The sequence below is a fragment of the Pantherophis guttatus genome, chromosome 5 (assembly GCF_059756535.1).
Source record: "Pantherophis guttatus breed Tessera chromosome 5, ASM5975653v1, whole genome shotgun sequence".
NCBI classification, from domain to species: domain Eukaryota; kingdom Metazoa; phylum Chordata; class Lepidosauria; order Squamata; family Colubridae; genus Pantherophis; species Pantherophis guttatus.
Genome location: NC_142067.1, coordinates 4,476,915 through 4,500,733, shown reverse-complemented (window position 1 = coordinate 4,500,733; position 23,819 = coordinate 4,476,915). Strand labels below are relative to the sequence as shown.

Genomic DNA, 23,819 nt, shown 5'->3' with positions numbered 1-23,819 from the left:
GGGGTGGGGAAGGCCTGTTTTTCTCTCTCCTCAAGCTCCAGAGTCTTTCTAGGAACCTGGGGAGGGAGAAAACGGCCTTCCCCACCCCACTGGGAAACGTCCCATCGGTAGTTGACGAACTGGTCGTTTTCGTCCTCTGGAGGGCCTCTGGGGTGGTGGGGAAGGCTGTTTTTGCCCTCCCCAGGTTCCTAGAAAGGCTCTGGAGCCTGGAAAGAGCAAAAAACAGGTCAGAAGTTCGCAAAAGATGATCACGTGACCCCAGGACACTGCGACCATCATAAATACGAGTCAGCTGCCAAGGGTCTGAATTTTGATCATGTGACCATACATAGGATGCTGCAACGGTCGTAAATGTCTGCAATTACTGCAGGTTCGAATCTCGCCAAGGCTCAAGGTTGACTCAGCCTTCCATCCTTTCTAAGGTATTAAATTGAGGTATTAAATTGAGGACCCAGTTTGTGGGGGCAATAAGCTGACTTTGTATAAATATACAAAAGGATGAAGGCTATTGCTGAGCACATTGTAAGCCGCCCTGAGTCTCCGGAGAAGGGCGGCATTTAAATCAAATTTTTTAAAAAAATGTGAAAAATGGTCATAAGTCACCTTTTTTTTTAGCGCCAGTGTAACTTTGAATGGTCACTAAATGAACTGTTGTAACTCGAGGACCCCCTGTCATATAGGTAGGCCCAGATTGTCGTTATAAACTAGGTTTAATTAGCAGGAAGTAAAGTTGTGGGAGTCAGGTCTTCCTGACAAGGTTTAAGTGTAAGTTTCCTGATACGTAAACCTACAGTAGTGGCCCAAATTGTGGAAACCTTTTGGGAAAAGTGAATTTTCTAAAACTAGCTAATAACACCCCTTTTTTTTTTTATTGGGAGTAGTACCATAAAATTATATATCAATGAAAAGATAATTGAATCAAGAATGTCATGCAATAACTTTGATGAAGGATTTGCTATTAGAATAGCAGTTACAATATAAAGAAGAAAAGGGAAACACGTAGAATAAATGAGATATACAAAAATTATCACCATGGAAAAAAATGAGATATGCAAAAACGATCCCCATGTCAGTTAATACTTCATTGGGTAACCTTTAGCATGAATGATGGCCTTACAACGTCTTCCCATGGAGTGAACCAAGTCTTTGAGTTCTGCAGCTGTGATAATGTGAAACCAAGATTGAATGATGGCTTCTATTAACTGGGTTTTATTGCTGGATTGCTTCTGACTAACCAGTTTCTTTAGTCGGCTCCATAGATTTTCCATTGGGTGAAAGTCTGGGCTATTCCCAGGCCATTCCAGCAGTGGAATAGGATTATCTTGAAATTCTCCCAAAAAAGTGGTGTTATTAGCCATCAAACCTCAAAAATACACTTTTCCCAAAAAGGTTTCCACAATTTTAGCCACTTATCTCTCCCTCTCCCTCTCCCTCTGTGCCAACCCCCTGGTAATCGTGTTCAAACTTTAGATGTCTCCAGATTCTGGTTACTGCATTGCACATCAAAGCCTGAGATTTGATCCTGGATGAGCGAGCCGACCCGATGGATGATCCTGAGATATGAAAGTGGAAGAAGCATCTTCCCTCTCTGAAATGTATTATTGATTTGGCTCTATGGCTTTGAAGCTCGCAATCATCACCTGGAATTGGCCCCAGAAGCAAATCAGGAGGGAGGGAGGGAGGGAGGGAAAGAAAGAAATAGTAGAGGGAAAAAGGAAGGGGAGAAATAGAGGGAGGGAGGAACGAGATATAAAGGGAGGGAGGGAGGGAGGGAGGGAAGGAAGGAAATAGAGGGAGGGGAGAAATGGAGGGAGGAAAGAGATATAAAGGAAGGAAGGAAGAAAGAAGGAAGGAAGGAAGGAAGAAAGAAATAGAGGGAAGGAGGAAGGGGAGAAATAGAGGGAGGGAGGAAAGAGATATAAAGAAGGAAGGAAGGGAGGGAGGGAGGGAGGGAGGGAGGAAGGAAAGAAAGAAAGAAAGAAAGAAAGAAAGAGAAATAGAGGGAGGAAGGAAGGAAGGGGAGAAATAGAGGGAGGGAGGAAAGAGCTATAAAGAAGGGAGGGAGGGAGGGAGGGAGGGAGGAAAGAAAGAAAGAAAGAAAGAAAGAAAGAAAGAAAGAAAGAAAGAAAGAAAAATAGAGGGAGGGAGGAAGGAAGGGGAGAAATAGAGGGAGGGAGGAAAGAGATATAAAGAAGGAAGGGAAGGAAGGAAGGAAAGAAATAGAGGGAAGGAGGAAGGGGAGAAATAGAGGGAGGGAGGAAAGAGATATAAAGAAGGGAGGGAGGGAGGGAGGGAGGGAGGGAGGAAAGAAAGAAAGAAAGAAAGAAAGAGAAATAGAGGGAGGGAGGAAGGAAGGGGAGAAATAGAGGGAGGGAGGAAAGAGATATAAAGAAGGAAGGGAAGGAAGGAAGGAAAGAAATAGAGGGAAGGAGGAAGGGGAGAAATAGAGGGAGGGAGGAAAGAGATATAAAGAAGGGAGGGAGGAAGGAAGGAAAATAGTAGAGGGAAGGAGGGGAGAAATAGAGGGAGGGAGGAAAGAGATATAAAGCAGGAAGGAAAGGAAGGAAGAAAGGAAAAGAAGGGAGAGATATATGGACGGAAGGAAGGAAGGAGAGAAATAAAGGGAGAGAGAGATAAAAGGAAGGAAGGAAGAAGGAAAGAGTGATATACAGTATGGACAGGAAGGGAGGGAGGGATATATGGAAGGAAAGAAGGAAGGAAGGAATATGTGGACAGAAGGAGAGGAAGGAAGGTATAGCTTTTCCGCTACCTGTATCCATGGCTAGATGTAACAAGAGACCAATAAAGGAGAATATTTGAAAGGAGGGGTGCTTAGTGTTCTCTGAGCTTGGCTGTTTTCTTGCAGACATTTCAGTACCGAAGTAGGTAACATCATCAGTGTTAGCATCATCACAACATCACTAGAAACGATGATGTTACCTGCTTTGGGTCACGAAACATTCTGCAAGAAAACCACCTAAGCTCAGAGAGCACCAAGGAGCTTTCCTCGTTCACAGGAAGCATTACCAATGTGATTATCCGTGGATTGTTTTGTTCTGTCCAATTTTTTTTTTATAAAAAAAAGGGATTATTTTTTAATAAATGAAAGGAGCCAAACAGCTGGTCAGCTGCCAAATCAGCAGCCTTTAGCATCATATTTATTTGCTATAAAGCTTTGAAGCCCCTGGAAAAAAGATTTCACCAAAACAGAAAAGAATGTCCTTGATCAGACGGGAAACCGGGCTCGGTCCGTAATATATCAGCCATATTGTGAGTGCGCCCACCACATGCTCTCCAAAATCCAGAGGTTTCTCTGATCCCTTCCGCACCTCCCACAAAAGTAGCCGTACCATCCGTCTCCGCGGCCTCTTTCATGGGCCAAATCACCGGATATAAGGACGCCAAAGGAGGGGAAAAGTTTTCCAGGAAAAAAAAATCAAGAATAAAAATAACAAACAAACAGAACATTTTAAGGGTTTGGGCATTTCCATTGGGTCTTTCCAAGCAAGGCTGTCCGTTTAAGGAAAACAAAAACAAAAAAACAGAAGGAGTAAAATGGAGACGTCGTTTAAGGATGAAGAGAAGCAAAGCTAGAAGATAAGCCATTCCGGGGGTGGGGGGGGGGAAAGTTCGACAAAGCCCCCTTTTTTGGGGGGAACTGTACATCATTCTATAGGTGTTGTGGCCCGCCGGCAGCCAGCAGAGCTGGCAGCTGAGTCGGACAGTGAGGAGGTTGGGGAGGGACAGTCCTGGGGGCTGGGGAAAACTCAGACGACGGCTCTGCGTCGGAGGCAGGGAGGGAGATAAGACAGCAGTGAGGCAGAGGAATAGCTGGAGCCTGTTCCCAGTGTGCACATGCGCAGAGCTGCCAGAACAACTCAGAAAGCAGAGTCGACTCAGGAGTAAAGCCACACCTTGGAGGTGATTGGCCCCTCCCATAGGAAACAAAAGAGGAGCGAACGGGGAAGGGGCTTTTGCAGGAAACAATTCCTTCGTTCCGTGACTCTGAGAGACTCTGTGCCTAGTTTGGCCTTGTACTGCGGTTGGAAACAGGTTACGTGGCAGCTTGCCAAACGAGATAAGGTCTGTGTTGAGAAATATTCTGTTAGGAAATGATAATTACCTAACTTGTTGGGTTGGCAATATATAATATAGCTTTAAGACTGTATTGCTGTATTGCATCATACTGTGTCCTGATTGGTTAGCTCTGTAGCCAATGTCCTTAAGAGGGAGCTAGAAACATGGTTTATTCCTCTTTGCTGACCATTATGTCTCTTTGCTGATCATTATTGCTTTTTGGCTGATCGTTACTGCTCTTTGCTGTGTTTGCTACTGTTTGCAACTGTTTATTGTGTATGACTACGACGACTGGTAAGAAGACCTTGTTACTGTAATATCCCTGGACTATTGTTTAACTATCTACTGCTTTATCTGGACTGTTTATTGGACTGTGCCTTATTACTATTTCCTAAAAGTAAACACAACTCAGTGTACCTGTGTGTTGGCTGTGGTTATTCGCAACTGCTCTCAATCGCTTTCATGTGCACACCCTTGCTACTCAAGGGTTGCTCTGCGAATTCCTTACATATTCCTTTGAAAAACTGTTTGGACAAACGTTGGCTGACTGTGAATGAACGTAATTCACAGTCGTGTAAATAAAAGAGGTTTTGCCGGGGCCAATTCCTGCCTCCTGCTTGTTAGGGGAGCCTAGGTTAAAACAATAGGGTGTCCACTTCATTACGGCAGAAAAGTGAATTGTTCTCCTGCATCGGGTCCATGCATTTTAGGAAAAGATGTTTTCTATTCCCCCAACACCCACGAGACCACTGACAGTCTGAGATCCCAGATGGCGAAGGTGGGTGGCCTTGACCAAACCCAAAATTCTTCGTCTCCGTGAATGAGATTTCTCACAAACGATAGTGCCTTCTTGATTCAGTTCAAAGTCTTTGCTTTCAAAGCGTTGAAGTCGTCGACGACGAGCAATTGTTCGAAAAGATCATCGAAGGATACAATCTCTGTTGGCCAAAGATCAAGGGCTGGTTTCTTTGGATTAAACCCAGATTTCCTTTGCAAGGAAGTTTGTGTCCCCCACCCCCAGCCCCCCATCTTCTTTGAGGGTCCCGTGGGGAAAAGGTGGCACCGCCGATGTCTCCCTTTGGCACACCGGGAAGCAGCGGAGAGGCGTGGACGACGCCTCATTTGCACACGTACTTCTCGACAGTCCGCTCGCACTTCTTGCAGGTAACGTAGCAACACCAGTGATACTTGCAGTGGCATCTCTCCACCACCGTGTCCATGTAGGGGTTGTAACCCCGGCCGCAGCACATCAAGTCACAACTGTCGCTGCCGTTGGAAGTTTTGTTACATTGCCTGGAAAAAAAGAAGAAACGACAGCGAGTGAGGGTAGGCCAAGGCTTTGATAGCAGCCTTCCAGTCTTGGTGGCAGCAGTGAGGGGCTGCCCCAAAGAAAAGGGGGTCAACCAATCCTCCAAAGCAGGGGCTCCCAAGTGAAGCCATCTCTAACCCTACGTAATTTACGCTCCAATTATGACCCTATTTCCCCCTCCCCCCAGGGTGTGTCATTGATCACATTCCCAACGGAGCAATTTCATGGGGTTTTTTTATTTATTTATTTATTTTACTTCAAATTTATATACCGCCCTTCTTCCTGGGAACTCAGGGCGGTGTACAGCCAGATAAAAACACATAATATAAACATTAAGAACAGATTAAAAGGAAATATCTCAATTTGGCCAAGAATTTAAAAAAACATACAAATTTAAAATCATTTAAAAGGCATTGTTAGGCCAGCCCGGCTTGCTGGAAAAAGAAAGTTTTAAGGGCACGGCGGAAGGCACTGAGGTCTTGGATTCTCCTTATCTCTGGGGGCAGCTGATTCCAGAGGGTGGGTGCCCCCACAGAGAAGGCCCTCCCCCCGGGGGTCACCAGCCTGCATTGCTTGGCTGATGGCACCCCGAGGAGGCCCTCTCTGTGGGAGCGCACAGGTCGATGGGAGGTCGTCGGTGGCAGAAGGCGGTCTCAAAGATAGCTAGGCCTGATGCCATGGAGCGCTTTAAAGGTGGTAACCAACACCTTGAAGTGCACCCGGAAGACCACTGGGAGCCAGTGCAGCTCGCGCAGGAGCGGTGTTATGCGGGAGCGCCATGCAGCTCGTAATTACCCGCGTGGCTGCATTCTGGACCAGTTGGAGCCTCCGGGTTGTAGAGGTCACTCCCCTCTCTTGCTGTAGGTAACCCTGGGATACAGCCTTGAGAGGGATAAGTGTGGAATGTGCCTTTGGCTGCTGTGCCACCACCGGTTTCCCATCCCTCCTGGCCTATGGCAACTCGAGAGCAGGCCAGGGATGCTTTGCGAGTTGACAAATATTGCAGTTACTGGGCAAGCCCATGGTACACTACGGGGCTGCTGAAAAACCAGACGTAACTGCGAGTAGTCCTCGACTTACGATCACAATTGAGCCCCACATTTCTGTTGCTGAGACAGTTGCTAAGTGAGTTTTGCACCTTTCTCGCCGCAGTTGTTAAGTGAATCACTGCAGTTAGTCAGTGAGTGACATGGTTGCTAAGTGAATCGGGCTTCCCCATTGACTTGGTTTGTCAGAAGGTCGTTCTTGGTGCTGCCTGAACTGAGTTGTGTTACAGGTGTTATGTCTACTTTATATGCAGCTTTATCATTCCTCTCTAATAAGATTGGCTTCAGTACAGTGATGGCGTATAGTGTGCTTACTTACTCTCACCAACCTTTCGGACCTCAGGGACCACTAAGTTCCTAATTTTAAATCCCCCGGATCACTAATATGATTTGCCTAATGACCGGCTGGGTGGGTGTGGCTGGGTGGTCATGTGACTGGGTGGGCGTGGCCAACTCCTCACCTGCCCGCCTGGGCTCCTTAGGGCTCCAACAAGAAGCAGTTGCTGGATCTAAGCAGCCACCACGAAAAAGAGTCGGCAAAACAGCTCAGTTCACATTGGATCTGGCCGAGAAGGAGGCTCAGCAGAAGCACCTCACTGAGGACTAGGAGCATAGGCTTTCCAAGCAGAGGGAAGACCTGCAGGAATGCAAGGCCAGGTACCGGCGCCTGGAGGCTCAGCGGGGTGAGATGGTCAGCCAGTTCCAGGCCACGATGCAGTCCCACTGAAACGAGGCCCTCCGGCTCTTAGCCACCAGTGGCACTTCCCTCCAGCCTTCGCCCAAAGCCCCACACCGGGAGGCCGAAGCAGACCCCAAGTTGGAATTTCTGCCCCCCTCCGACCCGCACAAAAAGACCCCGAAGGGGGAGACTCTCTGCAGCAACACAAACGTTCATTGCACGTATCCGGCCAAGGGGCCGTAGTTTGAGGACCCCTGATTTAGTGCAATATACAAAATATGCAAATAATTTTTTCTGTGGACCGCCAACATTTTCTCACGGACCACCAGTGGTCCACGGACACCCAGTTGGCGACCGCAGCTCCAAAGCACCAGAAGGCAGGAGAAGAAGCAACGGATGGAAACGAATCAAGGAGAGAAGCAACCTGGAACTAAGGAGAAAGTTCTTAACTTCCTTGTTTTTTTCTTTGAAGACGTTTCGATTCTCATCCAAGAAGCTTCTTCAGCTCTGAGTGGATGGGGGGGAATGGAAGGATTTATATTCCTTGTAGACAGCTGGTCGTTTGCATCCTTTTAGAGCAAGGGTCAGCAACCTGGGGCTCTGGAGCCGCATGTGGCTCTTTCATCCCTCTGCTGCGGCTCCCTGTCACTCAAAATATGCGTCACAACTGCCAATGTGCGACACCCACTGGCACGCAATTTATTGAGCTTTTCAACCCCCTGGTAGGCCAGCCGTGGATAAATCCAAGAAAAGAAAAGTTTCAGAAGAAAACAGAACGTTTAATTCGACTACATAGGCTAGTTTTGTGGCCGCTTAAGAAATAGTCAGGCACAGGAAGGGTTTTGTGGCTCCCGGTGTTTTCTTTTCTGTGGGGAAATGGGTCCAAATTGCTCTTTGAGTGTTTAAGGTTGCAGAGCCCTGTTTTAGAGGGTCGTTGAGGCCACTTGGAGGTTTGTTTGTGTTCTCAGGGTCACCTGAGTGGTGCAAATTTAATTTAACACCAGCTGTCTGCAATTAAAGTAAGATCGAATCTCACCAGGCTCAAGCTTGACTCAGCCTTCCATCTAAATTGAGGACCCAGTTTGTGGGGGCAATAAGCCGACTTTGTATAAAAATACAAAAGTATGAAGGCTATTGCTTAACGCATTGTAAGCCGCCCTGAGTCTCTGGAGAAGGGCGGCATATAAATCAAATAATAATAAAAAAAAATTAAAAAAAAAATGGTTCCTGTAGTTTGCATTTTTTTTTCCAGGAGCACCACTCAGGTGATGTGGGGGACACAGATAAATCTCCAAGTGGCCTCAACGACCCTCTAAAAGGATGCAAATGACCAGCTGTCTGCAAGGAGCATCAATCCTTCCATTCTCCACCATCCAGTCAGAGCTGAAGAAGCTTCTTGGATGAAAAGCAAAACATCTTCAAAGAAAATCTACAGACAGTGAGAACAATTAACTGGTGGAACAACTTGCCAGTTGCCAAGTGGGAAGTTTGCAGCGGTCCTAAAATGTGAAAACCAGTGATGGGTTGCTCCTGGTTCGCACCGGTTCACAAGAACCGGTAGTAAAAATTTGTAGTAGTTCGGAGAACCGGTAATAACATTGGCTGGCCACGCCCCCCCGAACCGGTCCACGGCTCGGTCGTCGCTCGCCCACCTCATCAGAGGCTTTTTTTTTTTTACTTTTAAAAGCATTTTTTTCTACAACCTCTTCGGCCGAAAAAATGCTTTTAAAATAATTTTAAAAAAGCCTCTGATGATCACACGGCTCAGCTGGGATCGTCAGAGGCTTTTAAAAGCATTTTTTCTACAACCTCTTCGGCCAAAGAGGTTGTAGGAAAAAAAATGCCTTTAAAATGCCTGATCGTCAGAGGCTCCTGAAAGCATTTTTTTCTGCAACCTCTTAAGGTTGTAGAAAAAAGGCTTTTAAAAGTAAAAAAAAAAGCCTCTGATGATCACGCAGCTCAGCTGGGATCGTCAGAAGCTTTTAAAAGCAGTTTTTTTCTGCAACCTCTTCAGCCGAAGAGGTTGTAGGAAAAAAAATGCCTTTAAAAGCCTCTGGCGATCCCAGCTGAGTTGCCTGATCGTCAGAGGCTTTTCAAAGCATTTTTTTTCTGCAACCTCTTAAGGTTGTAGAAAAAATGCTTTTAAAAGTTAAAAAAAAAAAGTTGGCCACGCTCACCCAGTCACATTACCCCCACCACCACCAAGCCACGCCCACAAAATAAGCCACGCCCACAGAACTGGCAGTAAAAAAAATTAGAACCCACCCCTGGTGAAAACCGAAGTCATTTGTTTTCAGTGCCGTTGTAACTTCAAATGGTCACTAAACGGAGGGTCGTAACTTGAGGATTAGATGTGATAAGCAGTCACATCAAAGACTGTTAATTTAATTTCTCCTTAAGTCAAGTCACCTTTGGGATAAGCTTGATTCCTGTTGAATTCAGGGCTACGACGTATACTTGAAGCTGCTAAAAATTGCTTTTCCCAATCTAGCCTACAGACAGTGAGGACAATTAACTGGTGGAACAACTTGCCACCAGAAGTTGTGGATGCTCCATCACTGGAGCGTGGATGGGAACCATGGGTTTCTCCAGGGTTCCCATCCAAGCAATATTTTAATCTCACCCTGTTCATTTTCCCAAGTTTAGCCAAGATTAGATAAAGAAGATACAGATTCTTCCCTTCCCTTCCGCCTGCCCTTCCTCCTTTCCTTTCCTTTCCTTTCCTTCCTCCTTTCCTTCCCTTTCCCCTTTTCTTTTCCTTTCCTTCCCTTCCATCTCCTCTCCTCTCCTCTCCTCTCCTTTCCTTTCCTCTCCTTTTTTCTTTTCCTTTTCTTTCCTTCCCTTCCTCCTTCCCCTCCCTCTCCTCTCCTCTCTTTTTTCCTTTCTTTTCCTTCTCTTCCTCTTTCTCCTTCCCTTCCCTTCCCTCTCCTCTCCTCTCTTTTTTCCTTTCCTTTCCTTCTCTTCCTCTTTCTCCTTCCCTTCCCTTCCCTCTCCTCTCCTCTCTTTTTTCCTTTCCTTTCCTTCTCTTCCTCTTTCTCCTTCCCTTCCCTTCCCTCTCCTCCCCTCTCTTTTTTCCTTTCCTTTCCTTTCCTTCTCTTCCTCTTTCTCCTTCCCTTCCCTTTCCTCTCCTCTCCTTTTTTCTCTTCCTTTCCTTTCCTTCTCTTCCTCTTTCTCCTTCCCTTCCCTCTCCTCTCCTCTCCTTTTTTCTCTTCCTTTCCTTTCCTACCCTTCCTCTTTCTCCTTCCCTTTCCTCTTCCCCTCCTCCTTCCTTTCCCTTTCTCCTTCCCCTCCTTTCCCCTTCTCCCCCCAAACCCTCACATCTCTTTTCCCAAATTGTACAGCCAAGGGGGCTGCTTTGCACAAAGCCATCCTTTACGGCCCAATCAAGGCTGGTGAGGAAAACGGGGGGGGGGGGCTGCCTGCTCTCACCGCAGACCCCTCCTCGCGAAGGGGAGGAAAGGAATCCAGCAAGATTTATGGGAACAGACCCCCCCCCCATTCCCGGGGCCATCGCTCTGGGATTGATGAAGTGCTGAGACCTTGTTCCAGGTCTGCCCCGTGTATTATTCCTGATGCCGCTGGGCCCCCATTTGTTATTCCAGATCTCAGCTCTCCAGGTTCAAGTCCCGGCTCTCCCCCACCCCCAGGCCCGTCCCCTCCCTCTCTTAAGCCTTTTTTTGCCCCCCAGAGCAAGTCTGGGAAGATGGGTAAATATTTAGAAGTCCTTGAGAAGCCTGGAGGAGGCCTCCTGAGTCAGTGCCAACGACTTGTGGTCGCAGGTTGTGCGTTTGTGCAGTGATGGACCCAGAGAGTTGTTGTCTGCACATTGTGAGTGTCAAGATGGCACAGCTACCCCCACACTCCCAGATGGGGGAAAAAAGACCCCCTCCTCCGTCACAACCTCTCTTACTGACGATTGGCAAAGACGAGAAGCAAGGACGAAGTCAACGAAAATCTCTATCTCTATCTATCTATCTATCTATCTATCTATCTATCTATCTATCATCTATCTATCTATCTATCTTTTAGAAGCTGCTCATCTCTCTCAAACAGGAACTCTGGGTGGTGTACAAATAAAATATTTGGTTACTTGAGATCATCCATTTCACCCCACGGCATAGTGTAGGCATCCCAAAGGTTGAGAGAAAGAGACAGCGACAGAGGGATGGGGGGAAGGGGAGAGACAGAGAAAATACACACAGAGAGAGATTATAGACGATAGCTACCTAACTAGACATAGATAGATAGATAGATAGATAGATAGATAGATAGATAGATAGATAGATAATAGATAGATGATAGATAGATAGATAATAGATAGATGATAGAGATAGAGATAGAGATAGATATAGTTAGATAGATAGATAGAGAGAGAGAGAGAGAGAGAGAGAGATTATAGATAGATAGATAGATAGATGATAGATAGATAATAGATAGATGATAGATATAGATATAGATAGATGATAGATAGATAGAGATAGATAATAGATAGAAGATAGATAATAGATAGATGATAGAGATATAGATATAGATAGATATAGTTAGATAGATAGAGATAGATAGAGATAGAGATAGATAGAGATAGATAGATAGATAATAGATAGATGATAGATAGATAATAGATAGATGATAGATAATAGATAGATGATAGATAGAGATATAGATATAGATAGATATAGTTAGATAGAAGAGATATAGATAGATGATAGATAGAGATATAGATAGATGATAGATAGATAGAGATAGATAGATAATAGATGATAGATAATAGATGATAGATGATAGAGATAGAGATAGATAGATAGATAGATAGATAGATAGATAGATAGATAATAGATAGATGATAGACAGATAATAGATAGAGATAGAGATAGAGAGATATAGTTAGATAGATAGATAGATAGATAGAGATAGATAGAGATAGATAGATAGATGGAGATAGATAGAGAGAGAGAGATGATAGAGAGAGAGAGAGAGAGAAAGAACAGAGACAGTGAGAGAAATAACACAGAGAGAGAAAGAAGAGAGAGAGGGGGCGAGGGAGACACAGAGATCAAGACAGAGAGACAGAGCTTATTGTCAGTCCTTTGCTGGAAGAAACCCAATGAAGAAAAATTCACCTCCTCATTGGATAATTGGCTCGAATCACTTGTTTATATCTCATTTAAAGATTAAAAACCCTAAGAAACCTCAGTGGGATTTGATAGAATCCATCAACCGAACCTGTCTCTCCCTTGGCCTCCTGGGCAATCTCAATCCAGCCATGGGACCAGAAAGATAAGATAAGAAAGATAAGATTCCTTATCTCACTAAATAAGCAGAAATTTTGGGGCCTCCTTTTCCAAAAATTGTATTGTTTTGAAGCTTTCATATTTCATATTTTATTTTATTATTTTTTATTGTTTTATTTTGTTTTGTTTTATCTTTATTTATCTTTATTATTTTATTTATTTTACATTTTTATTTTATTTTATTATTTACTATTTGAAGCTTTTATCATTTAATTTATTTTATGCAATGGTACATAGCTATAGAAGGAAGGTACAATTGGCAGAGCCAGGAAAATAAATGATTTTGGGCGTCCCTTAAGATGGAAATCAAACCAACTTTCTCCTGGAGTGAACCCACTCTGATTATTGACAACCATACATCTAAACTTTCACCACCCAATTTAATTTAATTTAATTTAATTTAATTCAATTTATATGCCGCCCCTCTCCGAAGACTCAGGGCGGCTCACAATACATTTTAAAAAATCATTATAAAAACATTTAAAAATTAAAAACATTCAAAACATTCAAAACTCATTCACGCCATTCATGGCCGGATCTCGCCATTTTCATTTTTTTTTCATTTCATTTTTCATTTTATTTGATTTGTATACCGCCCTACTCCCGAAGGACTCAGGGCGGTGAACAGGCAGAAGATAAAACACATAGAATGCAAAAATTTAAAAGCAGAAGTAAAATCGAATTTAAATCAATTTAGCCCAAGACAAATTTAAAACCCCAGGTTAAGAACAAATTAAAATTTACATTAAAAAAAGAATGGGAGAGGTTAGGCCAGACCAGCCTGGTGAAATAAAAAGGTCTAGAGCGGAAGGTGTGTAGATCCGGGATCCTCCGTATCTCCGGGGGGAGCTCGTTCCAGATAGTAGGTGTCAGACTTCGATGCTATCTCAAAATAAATGAATTTCCAAACTGCCAATCTTTAAGGAAATCTTTTCTTTAATTGAGCACAGCCACCGGATCATGACTCGATGCGGACAAGACTGACCTTTTGCCCCCCCAATCCCTCCCTTTCCTTTCCCCAAATCTCTGCTTCTCATTGGCTATCTTCCAAGTCATTCTTCAGACTTCTTTTCTCGTCATTTCCCAGGAATGTCTCCCCCCTTCATTTCCACGACAACTCGACTTCAAAGGGATTTAGCAGGCAAAAGTTCAGAGCTTATCTCTCTGTCTCCTCTACTCTCTATGCCAAACATTGTTTGGCCGACGGCACCCGGAGGAATCCCTCTCTGTGAGAGCGTACCGGCCGGTGGGAGGCCGTTTACGGCAGCAGGTGGTCTCGTAAATCGCCAGATCACAAGAGCGAGATCAACGGCCCCAGGCCTGCCGGAAAAGCGAGGTCTTCACCGCTTTTCGGAAGGCCAATTGTTGCCAAGTTTTATTATTCTTCCCCATGTAGTTTGTCTTTAGGCTTTCTATATATCCAGATGCATAAAACCAGGATGCAGGTCAAAAAAAATCAGCTACTGGTAATCCTTAACTCACAACTATAATAATAATCCCAGAATCCTCTCAATCATCCTTCTAAGAACATAGAATAAAAGAATTGGAAGGGACCTTGGAGGTCATCTAGCCCAACCCCCTGCTCAAGTAAGAGACCTTATACCATTTCAGACAAGTGGCTGTCCAGGCTCTTCTTAAAAACCTCCAGTGATGGAGCACCACGATTTCTGGTGGCAAGCTGTTCCACTGGTTTTTTTAATTTTATTTATTATTTTTTATTATTCATATTTCTATGCCGCCCACTCTCCGAGGACTCTGGGGCGGCTTACACCAAAGACAGTATACTAAATAGCATATTGCCCCCCAACAATCTGGGTCCTCATTTTACCCACCTCGGAAGGATGGAAGGCTGAGTCAACCTTGAGCCGGTGAGATTTGATCCGCTGCAGTAGCTGCAGTAGCTGCAGTACTGCACCCTAACCACTGCGCCACCTCGGCTCATTGGTGAATTGTCCTCACTCTTAGGAAGTTTCTCCTTAATTCCAGGTTGCTTCTCTCTTTGATCAGTAGCAGTTACAGAGTTGGAAGGGACCTTGGAGGTCATCTAGCCCAATCCCCTGCTCACGCAAGAGACCTGTACTAGGTATTCGAACCGCCGAACTGCCAACCTTTCTGATCAACAAGCTCAGCCACTGAGCCACCTAGTTGTTCTGTCCCTGTCCCACACGCACACACACCAACAGACGTTCAAGAGTTAAAGACCAAACCAGCCGGCAAAATCCTTTTCCTTATGATAACGGAACTTGGCAACAACCTAGTGGCTGCCTGCCAAGAGTTTATTACTTACGAAGAGGAGAGATAACTTCTCCCCACTTCTGGTACATCAAAAGAAACAGCTCAATAATTACAGAGTCAATCAAGTCCAGAGATAATCCAACAAAGTCTATAGCAAAAGTCCGGCAATGCGGAATGGCATGGAAGCTTTCAGCTTTGTTCGTCACAAGGTTTGACTGGCCACCACGCTCCCTTTTATATCCTGTGGGGTGTGGTCCAGTGACTCAGCCTAATCTTGGGCACGCCTTTTCTTCTGTTGCACGCGCTTATCTCTGCGACGCTGGCGTGGATCCAGCCAAGACTCATTACCCTCATCACTGTCCACCTGTGGCTGCGTGGACGTGCTTGGCCCCGGCCCTATCTCTTGCCCTTCGGTGGACACCGAAGGCATTGCCAGAGAGGAGGGTCCTGGAGAGGGAGGCCTTGCCAACTCCTCTCCTTCACTCTCGGAGTCCTCTCCTGCCAATGACACAGGCTCAGGTAACGGAGCCACAACACTAGTCCAACCTGTTGCTCAGGCATGAAACCCTATACCAGTGATAGTTAACCTTTTTGGAGCCGTGTGCCAAAAGTGCCACCCCCAAATGCAACGCTAACGCCCCACCCCTTGTGTATGTCCATGAGTCTCCCCGCACTGAAAAAAGTGACTTATGACCGTTTTTCACACTTACGACCGTTGCAGTATCCCTGTGGTCATGTCATCAAAATCCAGTCACTTGGTAACTGACTCATATTTATGACAGTTGCAGTGTCCCGGGCAGTACTGGGTTTCAAATCCCGTCGCTACCAGTTCGTGTCTCCGGCCGCCGCTACGGGTTCGCCAGCAACCCACCACTGATCCCGGGGTCATGTGATCTGTTTTTGCAACCTTCCCGGCAAGCCAAGTTGATTGGGAAGCCGGATTCACTTAACCACTGGGTTCCTAACTTAACAACCGCAATGATTCACTTAACAACTGCGGCAGGAAAGGTCGTAAAATGGGGCAAAGCTTACTTAACAGCTATCTCGCTTAGCAGCAGAAATTTTGGGCTCAATTATGGTCGTAAATCGAGGGCTACCTGTATTTAAGAGTAATGTTCATATAACAAAAAGGGGAATCGAAAGAAAAAAGAAAAAAAGAACAGTGCGAGAAAAGGAAAAGAAAACTGAAGTTAAGAAATGTATAAGTGACTTTGGATTTTCTTTTCAACAGATTTGTATTGCAACTCCTTCCTAAACGTTTTGCAAATCCCTTCAGCCCCTCGCTTAATCTCCATCTTTCTTCATCTTCAAGCCATAAATCTCCAATTTATTTTTTTACTTCTTTCAGCAAAAGTCCATATATGGTTTTCAGTCTTTCAACAACAACAAAAAAAAAAGAATCCTCATAAATATGGTTTTTTTTTCTCTGACAGGTCAGTTTTGCCATTTCTGCAAATTTTGATGTTTTCACAAAAGTCAATTTGGAAACTGGATTCACCGAAACAACCATGTTACTCATTTAACAACTTTAACAAATCTAATAATTTAATCAATTGAACAGCTTTAGCAACAGAAATTTTGGATGCAGTGGCGGTCGTATGTCGAGGACTACCTGCATAACATAAGGAAAAAGGAAAGGAAAACAGAGCCAAATCTTTCCTTCCCTTATCACTGATTTATCACGATTCCTATCTGCTTTTTTTGACCTTTAAATTTCTCAGCAATCTTTTTAAATGCCCTTAAACTTACTTTGAAGGTTCTCCTGATCTGTGTTTTTGTCACTGGTGGGAAATAAAACACAACTGTTTTTGCTTCTTTTGACTAACTGTTCATTTCCCCGCAATCGATCATATTCTAGCTCCGTGATGGGGAACCTATGGCACGCGTGCCACAGATGGCACGTGTAGCCACATCGGTGGGCAGGCGAGCTCAGCTCTGGCACGCATGCGTGCGCCGGCCAGCTGATTTTCGGGCCTTCTGGGCCCACCGGAAGTAGGGAAACAGGCTGTTTCCTGCCTCTGGAGGGCTTGGGGGAGGTGGGGAAGGCCCATTTTTTGTTCTCCCCAGGCTCCAAAGCCTCTCTAGGAGGCTGGGAAGGGTGAAAACACCCCCCCAGAGGTCCTCCAGAGGCCAGAAATGGCCTGTTTGCCAACTTCAGGGCCCAGCGGAAGTTGGCAATCGGGCCATTTCTGGCCTTCGAAGGGCCTCCGGGGGTGGGGTAGGGTGGGGAAGGCCGTTTTTTCCCTCCCCAGCCTCCTAGAGAGGCTCTGGAGCCTGGGGAGAGCAAAAAACTGGGTCTGCCAGGCCCACTATGCCATCATGTGCCAAAAGCGGTGGGAATGCGGGCGGGTTATGTGCACATGGGTGGGGGCAGGGTGCATAGAATTATGGGTGTGGGCACACACTCACATGACACCCCCTCCCGTACTCCTCCCCCCCCCCGCCTTTGGCACGCGATGGCAAAAAGGTTAGCCATCACTGTTCTAGCTATTCGGACACCGCTGTGATTAAATGTAGTTTATTTTTTTTAAATTAGTTTATAACGTAAGCATGCAAAGAAACTACAAAAGTAAATAAAAGGGAAGGGGAAAGGGAGGAGAAAAGCGAGAGAAAGAAAGAGGGGGAAAAGAAGGAAAAGGCATTGACTTCCAACTCTCTTCGGTGCAGTTAGAATAAAGCATTAACATCAAACTAGAGGTGATATTCAGCTGGTTCAGACCAGTTTGGGCGAATCGGTAGCGGAAATCGTGGGTGAGCCCACCCACCCGCCTGCCCCGGCTCTATGCTGTGCTATTTAGGCACATTTTTGAGTCTGGGTGTATGTGCGTAAGGCGAGTGCGCAAGCAAAGTGTTTGTGTGGAAGGCCGGGTGCATGCACGGAGGTGCGCTCACATTTTTGGTGCTGGGCGAACCGGTAGGTAAATTACCTGAATCTCACTTCTGCATTAAACCTCAACATTTTACTTTCACATATTTGTTTAAATTAGCCATTTCTATAACAACCAATCTATCTAATCGGTCAAACCCAAAATCAAAGTTTCATTTTTTTCCCCCCACCCCAAGCATAAAGTCCAGAAGCGGTTTCCAAGTACCGGTAGAAATAAAAGTATTTGATTTTTTTTCTCTCTTTTTAATCAAATTTAATTTAATTTAATTTAATTTAATTTAATTTAATTTAATTTAATTTAATTTAATTTAATTTAATTTAATTTAATTTAATTTAATTTAATTTAATTTAATTTAATTTAATTTAATTTAATTTTTTAATTTAATTTAATTTAATAATTTAATTTAATTTAATTTAATTTTTTAATTTAATTTAATTTAATTTAATTTAATTTAATTTAATTTAATTTAATTTTTTAATTTAATTTAATTTAATTAATTCAATTTATATGCTGCCCCTCTCCGAAGACTCAGGGCAGCTCACAATACATTTTAAAAAATCATTATAAAAAACATTGAAAAATTAAAAACATTAAAACATTAAAAACATTAAAAACTCATTCATACCATTCGTGGCCGGATCTCACCAGATCACAAGAGCGAGATCAACGGTCCCAGGCCTGCTGGAAAAGCCAGTCTTCATCGTTCCCGGAAGGCCAATAGGGTGGAGATGATCCGGATCACAGGAGTTTACTGGTTCCAGAGAGCCGGGGCAGCCACAGAGAAGGCCCTCCCCCGCGGGCCCGCCAGCCGGCATTGTTTAGCTGACGGGACCCGGAGGAGACCAACTCTGTGGGATCTTACCGGTCGCTGGGAGCTATGCGGTAGAAGGCGGTCTCGAAGATAACCTGGCCCTGAGCCATGTAGGGCTTTAAAGGTAATAACCAACACCTTGAATTGTGACTGTCAATTTAACCATCTCCGCTAACTCCCATCAATTTTTACAGCCATTCGTCCATTGTGGGAGTCGAGGTGATTAAAGAAAAGGTCTGGATCAATTTTAATCTCAGTTTGGAAAGAGTTGCAGAAAAAAATAGAGCAAGGGTAGGAGTTGGGATTTCGGGGAGAAACGGAAAGAAATGGAATGTCGGTTATTGGAATGATAGGAGATTATTAAAATGTCACGGACAAATGTTAACTTTAGAGTTAACATTCTTGGTGGCAAAAGACGGTCTCATAGGTACCCAGGTCCTAAGCCATGGAGCGCTTTAAAGGTGATGACTAACACCTTGAATCGCACCCGGAAGACCACCGGGAGCCAGTGCAGGGGTTAGAGCTAAGGGCTATTTCTATTAGATCCTGGGAAATAGCCTAAATCTTGGCCAACCAAGATAGCTTGGAATTGCAACTCCCAGAATTCTTAGCTAGCTTGATGAAGAGCAAATGGATTACACTTCAGAAACCTTGGTGCTTCGTGAGACAGTAAAAATCACACAATGAGTCCCAAAACCCCTTTTTTTTATTTCAACGGCTGTGAATTCTGTTCATTCACAGATGAGTCGCCAATAGTTGTAAAGAGTCCGGGAGGGAGGAGACATAAGGATGGATGGAAGGGATGGATGGAAGGGAGGGAGAGAGGGAGGGAGGAGGAGAGAGGGAGGGAGAAGGAAGGAAGGAAAGAAGGAAGGAAGGGGAGGGAAATGGAAAGGAGGGAGGGAGGGAGAGAGAGAGGAAGGAAGGAAGGAGAGGGAAATAGAAAGGAGGAAGGAAGGAAGGAAGGAAACATAAGGATGGATGGAAGGAAGTGAGAGAGGGATGAAGGGAAGGAGGGAGGAAGGGAGGGAGGGAGGGGGAAGGAAGGAGACATAAGGATGGATGGAAGGAAGAGAGAGAGGAACGAAGGGAAGGAGGGAGGGAGGGAGGGAGGGAGGGGGAAGGAAGGAGACATAAGGATGGATTAGTTCCCAAAGATCAGGGGTCAAGGCTTGCTGGCCGGATCCAACCTTTAGGGGGCTTAAATCCGGCCTGCAGGGCCGGCCTGGAAATATCAAAGGACTAGCCCCCGATGCCTCTGCTGACCACAATGGGCTGTATGTGGGGGCCCGACGGCCCGTTTTTGGCCTCCCCGGCCTCCTGCAGCACTTTACCGGCTGAAATGGACCGTGTGGGAGTCTCCGCGCGGCCCATTTTTGGCTGGCAGAGTACTGCTGGAGGCCGAAAATGGGGCAGAGGGGGTCATGTGCGCCCCCCTGCACCCCATTTTGGCTGACGGGGTGCTGCAGGAGGTGTCCGTCCCGTCTCCCCCCCTGCTCCCCCCCTCTGCCAGCCCGTGGAGGAGAACTACAATGCCGATCCGCCTCTCGAAGAAATCCAGTTTGTTACCCCTGCTATAGATCCTTCCCTATATCTCTTTTGTTGACTATGGAGTCCAGTGCTTATGGGCTTCCAGATGTTAGCCCAAACATCTGGAAGACGAAGATTACCAAGTCCTCCCTCTCTGAAAGACCCTCCCCCAGCCCAACTGCTGTGTACAGGAAGTCCCCGATTTACAACCATTTGTTTATAGTGACTGAAGTTACAACAGCACTGAAAAAAAGCGACCTACGACCATTTTTCACACTTACGACCATTGCAACATCCCCATAGTCACATGATCAAAATTCAGGTGCTTGGCAATTATTATTATTATAATGTATTATTATTATTATTATTATTATTATTATTATTATTATTATTATTATTTTATTTCTATACCGCCCTTCTCCTGCGGGACTCAGGGCGGTGTACAGCCAGGATAAAACATTGCATATAAAATTTAAAAACAGTTTTAAAAAAATTAAATAATTTCGGCCCAAGATATTAAAAATAACCCAATTAAAACCAAATTGACTCATATTTATGACGGTCGCAGTGTCCTGGGGTCAGGGGATCCCCTTTTTGCGACCTTCTGACAAGCAAAACTGATGGGGAAGCCGGATTCATTTAACAACCATGTAGCTCACTTAACAACCGCCGTGATTCACTTCACAACGGTGGCAAGAAACGGTCATAACATGGGGCAAAACTCACTTCGCAACCGTCCCGCCGAGCAACGGAAATTTTAGAGCTCACTTGTGGCCGTAACTCGAGGATTACCTGTATTGGGATTTACTAAAAAAAGGCTTAGCTAACGTTTCTTGGCCTAGCTAGCCTACCTCGAAGGGCTGGTAGGAGATTTTCTTGGTGCAACCTCCAGCTGTGCCAACACATCAGCCTAACTGAGGGAAGCTGAGATCCCAGCCGACAACTCTGCAAAGCTGAAATTTCCCCAGAAGGAAATTTCACCCAGGGACCATATATATTCAAAACAAATAAACGTGCATTGAAAGATCTCGGATAGTCTGAATCCAAAGTGCCTCAGATGTAAACGGTTCTGTTGGACTCTTTCCAGGCCAGCTGGACCCCTGCCTATTCGCCGCGGGGCTGCTCCAATTCTAAGACTTTTTGTTTGGCCAAAGACGAGGAGCGTTTATCTAAAACGAAAAATCTTCCGGGCGAAAAGCAAAACATTAAGACAACTTGCAGGATGGTTGGAGAACCGTATATTAGGACATCATTCTACCTAAGCATCAGCCTCGGGCAGCTGCCCTCCAGATGTTTACAGATTTATCAGAGTTGGAAGGGACCTTGTAGGTCATCTAGTCCAACCCCCTGCCCAACCAAGAGATCCTGCCGACACCGTTTCTGACAGATGTCAGTCCAGTCTCTTCTTGAAAGCTTCCAGGGATGAAGCTCCCACAACTTCTGAAGGCAACTTCTCTTCCATGGGTTGATGGTTCTCACTGTCAGGAAATTCCTCCTTATTTCTAGGTTGAATCTCTCCTTGTTCAGTTTCCATCCATTATTCCTTGTTTGGCCTTCAAGTGATTTGGAAAATAGCTTGACCTCCTTCCTCCTCTTTGTGGCAGCCCCTCAAATATTGGAAGATGCTCTCCTGTCTTCCCTGGTCCTTCTCTTCACTAGACTAGCCATGCCCAGTTCCTGCAACCGTTCATCGTATGTTTGAGCCTCCAGTCTCCTCATCATCCTGGTTGCTCTTCTCTGCACTCTTTCTAGAGTCTCAATATCCTTTTTTATAATGTGGTGACCAAAACTGGATGCAGGACTCTAGGTGTGGCCTTACTAAGGCTTTATAGAGTGGTATTAGTACCTCTCTTGATCTTGATTGTTAATCCCTCTGTTAATGCAATTTAGGATTGCAGTGGCTTTTTATTTTATTTTATTTTATTTTATTTTATTTTATTTTATTTTATTATTTTATTTTATTTTATTTTATTTTATTTTATTTTATTTTATTTTATTATTTTATTTTATTTTATTTTATTTTATTTTATTTTATTTTATTTTATTTTATTTTATTTTATTTTATTTTATTTTATTTTATTAATTTAATTTAATTTAATTTGATTTATATGCTGCCCTTCTCCGGAGACTCAGGGCGGCTTACAATGCGTTAAGCAATAGCCTTCATACTTTTGTATATTTATACAAAGTCAGCTTATTGCCCCCACAATCCGGGTCCTCAATTTACCTACCTTAGAAAGGATGGAAGGCTGAGTCAACCTTGAGCCTGGCGAGATTCGAACTTGCAGTAATTGCAGGCAGCTGAATGTTAATAACAGGCTATTATTCTGCTGCGCCACCAGGCTGCCACCGCACACAGCTGGCTCATATTTAACTGGTTGTGTTGGATAATCAGCTCCCATCAATGCCTTTCAGTGTTGGGGATGATGGAATGGTTCTTGTTGGGAAACATCCAGCCAGGCAGGAAGGAGGAGTTAAGTGGGGAATTAGCCTCGCATCGTTGCGCAGCTGCACAAGTTCCAGGAGTGATCCTTCCTAAGCTTCATGCAATCTTATCTATTTATTTATTTATTTATTTATTTTATAGCACTGAACATCACTTTTCAAAAATGATGTAAAATGAGGCCACTTCTGTGACAACTCGTTTTTGATCAACACAACAGTGATCAACCAGTGGTGAAATTCAAAAATGTTTCCCTACCCTTTCTGTGGGTGTGGTTTGGTGGGCGTGGCTTGGTGGTCATGTGACCGGGTGGGCGTGGCTGCACAACTGACTCACACACAAGGCAAAAGCAGCTGGACTTGACACAAAATGGCCCCTGCAACAAGCAGGAAACCTCACAGAGAGCTCAAAAACAAACTGTCACACTTTACCCAAAAATAACACAAAAGCTGCACAACTGACTCACACACGAGGCAAAAGCAGCTGGACTTTACACAAAATGGCCCCTGCAACAAGCAGGACAATCAGGCACAGCTGATTTTCTCACAGCTGATTGGTAGTAAAAAAAAAATACTAAAAGACAAAAGTAAAAAAAAAGTTCCGACATTTCCCGGCACAGCTGATTGTCACACAGCTGATCTTTGGAACTTTTTTTTTTTACTTTTTAAAGCATTTTTTTACTACAGTTTGGGCAAACAGGTAATAAAAAAATGCTTTAAAAAAGTTTTTAAAAAGTTCCAACGATTGCGTGGCACAGCTGATTGTTGTACTTTTTAAAGCATTTTTTTTACAACCAGCTCGGGCATATGGTAGCAATTATTACTAGTTGCGGCCCTTTCTTGATCGGGATTCCCTGTGCACAGTCACTCATGCCCTCGTCACCTCTCGCCTTGACTACTGCAACGCTCTCTACATGGGGCTCCCCTTGAGGAGCACCCGGAGGCTCCAGCTGGTCCAGAACGCAGCAGCGCGGGTAGTGACGGGAGCAGCATGGCGCTCCCATGTAACACCGCTCCTGCGCGAGCTGCACTGGCTCCCAGTTGTCTTCCGGGTGCGCTTCAAGGTGTTGGTTATCACCTTTAAAGCGCTCCATGGCATAGGGCCTAGCTATCTGCGAGACCGCCTGCTGCTACCGACGACCTCCCAGCGACCCGTGCGCTCCCACAGAGAGGGCCTCCTCGGGGTGCCATCAGCCAAACAATGCAGGCTGGTGACCCCCAGGGGGAGGGCCTTCTCTGTGGGGGCTCCCACCCTCTGGAATCAGCTCCCCCCAGAGATAAGGAGAATCCAAGACCTCAGTGCCTTCCGCCGTGCCCTTAAAACCCATTTATTTAAACAAGCCGGGCTGGCTTAAGATGAAATTTTTAACTGTTTTTAAATGTTTTAAACGTTTTTAATTGGTAAATGAGTTTTAATTGGGCCAAATTTATATATCTTTTAATTGTTTTTAATATTTGTTCTGCATGTTTTTTTAATCTGGCTGTACACCGCCCTGAGTCCTTAGGGAGAA

General features: G+C 44.8%; 1 protein-coding gene across 5 annotated transcripts in view; it reads right to left on the bottom strand.

Annotated features, from left to right (window-relative positions):
• Positions 1–3,119: 3,119 nt before the first annotated feature.
• WNT11 (Wnt family member 11) overlaps positions 3,120–23,819 on the bottom strand; it is a 53,346-nt gene continuing 32,646 nt past the window's right edge. For all 5 annotated transcript variants that reach the window (XM_087895751.1, XM_087895754.1, XM_087895753.1 and 2 more), the window contains one exon: positions 3,120–5,370. In XM_087895751.1, coding sequence (XP_087751877.1) covers positions 5,196–5,370 — 175 coding nt within the window. In that variant the 3' untranslated portion in view covers positions 3,120–5,195. The remainder of the gene's footprint in view (positions 5,371–23,819) is intronic.